This window comes from Staurois parvus, unplaced genomic scaffold, assembly GCF_062004578.1.
Source record: "Staurois parvus isolate SC_StPar_1 unplaced genomic scaffold, SC_StPar_1.0 ptg001300l, whole genome shotgun sequence".
NCBI classification, from domain to species: domain Eukaryota; kingdom Metazoa; phylum Chordata; class Amphibia; order Anura; family Ranidae; genus Staurois; species Staurois parvus.
The window spans coordinates 568,928-574,704 of record NW_028319096.1 but is presented as its reverse complement, the minus strand read 5'-3'; the positions used below and the strand labels follow the sequence as shown (position 1 = coordinate 574,704).

The window sequence follows — 5,777 nt, the reverse complement described above, 5'->3', positions numbered from 1 at the left end:
AGTGCCTGTTGTTGGTGTCAGTGGGTAGAATAGTGCCTGTTGTTGGTGTCAGTGGGTAGAATAGTGCTCGTTGTTTGGTGTCAGTGGGTAGAATAGTGCCCGTTCTTGGTGTCAGTGAGAGGAATAGTGCCCAGTTGGTGTGAATGGGAGGAATAGTTTCTGCTGTTGATGTCAGTAGCAGGAATTATGCCCCCTTGTTGGTGTCAGTGGAAAGAATAGTGTCTTGTATAAGTGGGAGAAAAATTGCCCCAAGAGCCAGATAAGGTCAATCAAAGGGCCGCAGTTTGGAGACCCCTGGTGTAGAATTTCATTCTTCTGCTCGGCGTGATCCCCAGTTTGCTGTGATCGGCACGTCCATTGCCCGTGGTGTTCATTATCTACTTGTGAACCTTCTCTCCTCTCTGGCAGTCATGCTGTTGGCACGGACGGCCCACGAAACCCTGTTACGGATTCTCCTCTTCCCGGCGGGATCCCTCCTCCGCCCGTCTCGCCCCGATGCTTCCGAGGTTCTCACCCAGCACCTCCTCCAGCGGAACCTGCCGCCCTGGACCTCCTTCTGCGTGAAGTACAGCGCCGCCAACAACGACCAGTTTGGTTTATCCAACTTCAACTGGGAAGTGAAAGGCACAAATTACCACGTCCTCCGGACAGGCTGCTTCCCATTCATTAAGTATCACTGCTCCCGCGCTGCCCCCCAGGACCTGCGTCGCCTCAACCACTTCTTTACCAGCCTGAAAGCCATAAATCTAGGTAAGTGATGGAGAGATGCTGTAATTACACCCCACACACTCCATCCTGCCTCCCACCCAAGGCTTATTAAATATTTAGCTTTATAAAGGCCATCAATTGTCTTTTCAAACAGAATATGCGGAGCGTGGCTTCCTGTGGCTGCTTATCCATATGGCTGGGATTAATTACTTTGCTTTATTATTGCAGCTTATTAAAATCTCCCTTGCTGCCGTTGGTTAGAACAGCCCATTATGTTAGCGGGTTATTATGGGTTTCATATTAATCGCATTATTATCTCTCTGGCTGCCTTTCATTAGTAAAGCTGCAGAGATGCTTGGAACATAAATAAATAAAATAAAGTTATCCCTCCTCTCCATCGCTGGTACAATAGCGGGGGGAGCCGGCGACGGGAGGATGTAGAACGTGATGATGATGTTGCTGTGGCTCCAGAATGGTTTCTGATTGGTTCTTTTGTTGGCTTGGCAGGGATCCCCACTCTTATGTATGGCCTGGGATCCTGGCTATTCGCAAGAGTAGCAGAGACTGTCCATACCAGCCGTGGGCCGGTGACCATCTACTTCCTGATCAAGGAGGATGAAGGAGCCATGTTCTGATGTTGGATACGATCTTCTCATAATGTCCGGAATTTATCTACAAGGTTCCTCTTTCATTTATTTAGTGATATTTTTTATGGGGGAACCTATAATAAAATGAAGGGTTTTGCAGCAGGGCATGGTCGGACCAGGCAGGACAGGGACAACCCAACCCTGCCCAGTCTGACTCTGATGCAGAACCCTTCATTTTCTTACACATGTGTAATCATTTTTGCTATTTTTTTTCCCTTTTTTATTATTATCTTTCCTTTATTTATTAATTTTTTTTTATGGGGGGAACCTATAATAAAATGAAGGGTTTTTCAGCAGGGCAGGGTCGGACCAGGCCAACCCAACTGTCCATAGCACCCGTGGGCCGGTGACCATCTACTTCCTGATCAAGGTGGACGAAGGAGTCATGTTCTGACCTTGGATACAATCATCTCATAATGTCAGGAATTTATCTACAATGTTCCTCTTTCCTTTATTTAGAGATATTTTTTTATTGGGGAACCTGTAATAAAATGAAAGGTTTTTCAGCAGGACAGGGTTGGACCAGGTAGGACAGGGCCAACCCTGCCCGGTCTGACCCCTACCCTGCCCTGATTCATAATCCTTCATTTTCTTACACCACATAAGCATACATTTCATGTGTAATCATTTTTACTGGTTTTCCCCTTTTTTACTATTATCTTTCATATATTTAGTAATTTTTTTTATGGGGGGAACCTATAATAAAATGAAGGGTTTTGCAGCTGGATAGGGTTGGACCAGGCAGGAGTAGCAGAGACTGTCTATACCAGCCGTGGGCCGGTGAGCATCTACTTCCTGATCAAGGAGGATGAAGGAGCCATGTTCTGCTGTTGGATACAATCTTCTCATAATGTCAGGAATTTATCTACAATGTTCTTCTTTCCTTTATTTAGAGATATTTTTTTTATGGGGGGAACCTATAATAAAATGAAGGGTTTTGCAGCAGGGCAGGGCTGGACCAGGCAGGAGTAGCAGAGACTGACCATACCAGCCGTGGGCCGGTGACCATCTACTTCCTGATCAAAGGGGACGAAGGAGCCATGTTCTGACGTTGGATATAATCATTTCATGATGTCTGGAATTTATCTACAAGGTTCCTCTTTCTATTATTTAGAGATTTATTTTATGGGGGAATCTATAATAAAATGAAGGGTTTTGCAGCAGGGCATGGTCGGAGCAGGCAGGACAGGGCCAACCCAACCCAACCCTGCCCAGTCTGACTGTGATGCAGAACCCTTCATTTTCTTACACATTTATTTCCCTTTTTTATTATTATCTTTCCTTTATTTAGTAATGGTTTTTTTTTATGGGGGGAACCTGTAATAAAATGAAGGGTTTTGCAGCTGGATAGGGTTGGACCAGGCTGGAGTAACAGAGATTGTCCATACCAGCCGTGGGCTGGTGACCATCTACTTCCTGATCAAGGAGGACGAAGGAGCCATGTTCTGACCTTGGATACAATCATCTCATAATGTCTGGAATTTATCTACAATGTTCCTCTTTCCTTTATTTAGAGATATTGTTTTATGGGGGAACCTATAATAAAATGAAAGGTTTTGCAGCAGGACAGGGCCAACCCAACCCTGCCCTGCCTGGCCCTAATTCATAATCCTTCATTTTCTTACACCACATAAGCATACATTTCATGTGTAATCATTTTTACTGCTTTTCCCCTTTTTTACTATTATCTTTCATATATTTAGTAATGTTTTTTTATGGGGGGACCTATAATAATATGAAGGGTTTTGCAGCAGGACAGGGTTGGACCAGGCAGGAGTAACACAGACTGTCCATACCAGCCATGGGCCGGTGACCATCTATTTCCTGATCAAGGAGGACGAAGGAGTCATGTTCTGACGCTGGATACAATCATCTCACAATGTCCGGAATTTATCTTCATTGTTCCTTTTTCCTTTATTTAGAGAGATTTTTTTATGGGGAGAACCTATAATAAAATTAAGGGTTTTGCAGCAGGACAGGGCTGGACCAGGCAGGACAGGGACAACCCAACCCAACCCTGCCCGGTCTGACCCCTGCCCTGCCTGGCCCTAATGCAGAACCCTTCATTTTCTTACACATGTGTAATCATTTTTGCTATTTTTTTCCCTTTTTTTTATTATTTTCTATCCTTTATTTAGTAATGTTTTTTTATTGGGGGAACTTATAATAAAATGAAGGGTTTTGCAGCAGGACAGGGTTGGACCAGGCAGGACAGGGCAAACCCAACCCAACCCAACCCTGCCCTGCCCTGCCTGGCCCTGATGCAGAACCCTTCATTTTCTTACACCACATAAGACTACATTTCATGTGTAATCATTTTTACTATGACTTCCCTCTTTCCTTTAATTTAATAATGTTTTATTATAGGGGAAACCTTCCCCACCTGGCCCAGCCCTGCCTGGCCCTGATAAGAATCCTTCCATTTTATTACACAGCAGAAATCTAGATTTCATGTGCAATCATTTTAGCTATTTATTTTCCCTTTTTTACTATTATCTTTCCTTTATTTAGTAAGTAGGGGGAATCCCATCAGCCAACATTCAGAATTTCACAATACATCAAAGAATGCAATCATTGACTTTTTACTATCATTTTCACCACAATATACTAACTTTCTTATTGTTGCAACAGGCTCCACCCACTACAGGCATACAGGAGGGGGCGGAGAAAAGACCAGTCACCCAGCACGAGGAGACAGAGCAGAGCTGTGGGAGGGGCCCAACAGGCTCCACCCTCTACAGGCTGGCCTATAGAAAACTACAGGATGGGGCGGAGACAAGACCAGTCACCCTGCACAAGAAGGGAGAGAAGCAGTCAGCGGTCTTTATTACAGGAAGCTCCTGCACAGATCTGGAAGAAGTACGCACAGCACAGATACCAGGAAGAATACACAGGACTCGTCTTTGGATGATATTTGCTTATCCTGTAGTTCAGCCTTAATCCCTCGCCTACTGGACACTTCTACCCCCTTCCTGCCCAGCTTTCAGCGCTATCACACTTTGAATGACAATTGCGCGGTCATGCAACACTGTACCCATATGAATTTTTATAATTTATTTTCACACAAATAGAGCTTTCTTTTGGGGGTATGTACTCACCGCTGGGTGTCTTTTTTTTTTTTTTGCGCTATAAAAAAAGCAAAAAATTTGAAAATAAGTTTTTCTTTGTTTCTATTATAAAATTTTGGAAACAGGTAATTTTTCTCCTTCACTGATGTGCGTTGATGAGGCTGCACTGATAGGCACTGATAGGGGACATTGATCGGTGGCACTGATAGGCGGCGCTGATGGGCAGCACTGAGCTGGCACTGATCGGCACAGGTGGGTGGCACTGCTGGGTACAGGTGGGTGGCACTGCTGGGCACAGGTAGGTGGCACTGATGGGCACAGGTGGACGGCACTTATGGGCACAGGCGGGTGGCACTGCTGGGTACAGGTGGGCAACACTTATGGGCACAGGTGGGTGGCAATGCTGGGCACAGGTGGGCAACACTTATGGGCACAGGCGGGTGGCACTGCTGGGTACAGGTGGGCAACACTTATGGGCACAGGTGGGCAACACTTATGGGCACACGTGGGTGGCAATGCTGGGCACATATATTTAAATTAGTGTAGCGCTAAACATACATTAAACCAAAATAATAAATAAAAATCATATAAAATGCATATAGTTTGTGATTAATACTATAATCCTCTCAGTGCTCTTGTATGCCACTTAATACATACACATATATTCCTATATCCCAAAAATCAATATAGACTCATATTCCATTAATAAGGTGTGGAGGAGGCCAAATAGGAGGAGTATCAGAGAGGTACCAAACCAGGATTCTTGAGGATCCAGAGTGATCCTAAAGGCTTGTGGGCCCCTAGGGGTCGCTGGAAGGAGGTGAGCAGGCAATGCAGCCGAAGTGGAAAAGGAGTGTGGTTTTTTTTTTACACGAGTGGCACTATATATATATAAAGACACACTGCATGTATATAAATATCACTTGGAGTATATTGATTTGGATTTGAACATTGGACGTTGAATTAAGTTGAAGTGGCACCATCACATGATATTGATTTATTTATTTATTTTTTTTTTTTTGAAGTGGCACTATCACAATATGTATATATTAATGGAATATGAGTCTATATTGATTTTTGGGATATAGGAATATATGTGTATGTATTAAGTGGCATACAAGAGCACTGAGAGGATTATAGTATTAATCACAAACTATATGCATTTTATATGATTTTTATTTATTATTTTGGTTTAATGTATGTTTAGCGCTACACTAATTTAAATATATATTTCAGCACTGTTTTGGGTATCAGTTTGAGTGTTAGCAGCTTAAAAATTAGGAGGGGGGTTCCATAGAAGCGCAGGAGGACTTAGATTAAGAATCAAATGCTGGGCACATGTGGGTGGCACTGA

At 43.7% G+C, this 5,777-nt stretch overlaps 1 protein-coding gene across 1 annotated transcript; it reads left to right on the top strand.

Annotated features, from left to right (window-relative positions):
- The first annotated feature begins 286 nt into the window (after positions 1–286).
- On the top strand, positions 287–4,552 carry CUNH15orf61 (chromosome unknown C15orf61 homolog). Its single transcript, XM_089660979.1, has 3 exons — positions 287–750; positions 1,216–1,387; positions 3,987–4,552. The coding sequence occupies exons 1-2, from the start codon at positions 411–413 to the stop codon at positions 1,341–1,343; spliced, it is 468 nt and encodes a 155-aa protein (XP_089517105.1). The 5' UTR covers positions 287–410; the 3' UTR covers positions 1,344–1,387; positions 3,987–4,552.
- Positions 4,553–5,777: the final 1,225 nt, after the last annotated feature.

Bases quoted from the DNA above. Each gene is read 5' to 3' on its own strand.
- CUNH15orf61 (XM_089660979.1), top strand. From the start codon at position 411: ATGCTGTTGGCACGGACGGCCCACGAAACCCTGTTACGGATTCTCCTC. The intron at 751-1,215 runs GTAAGTGATGGA...TTGGCTTGGCAG, and splicing joins CCTGAAAGCCATAAATCTAG to GGATCCCCACTCTTATGTAT.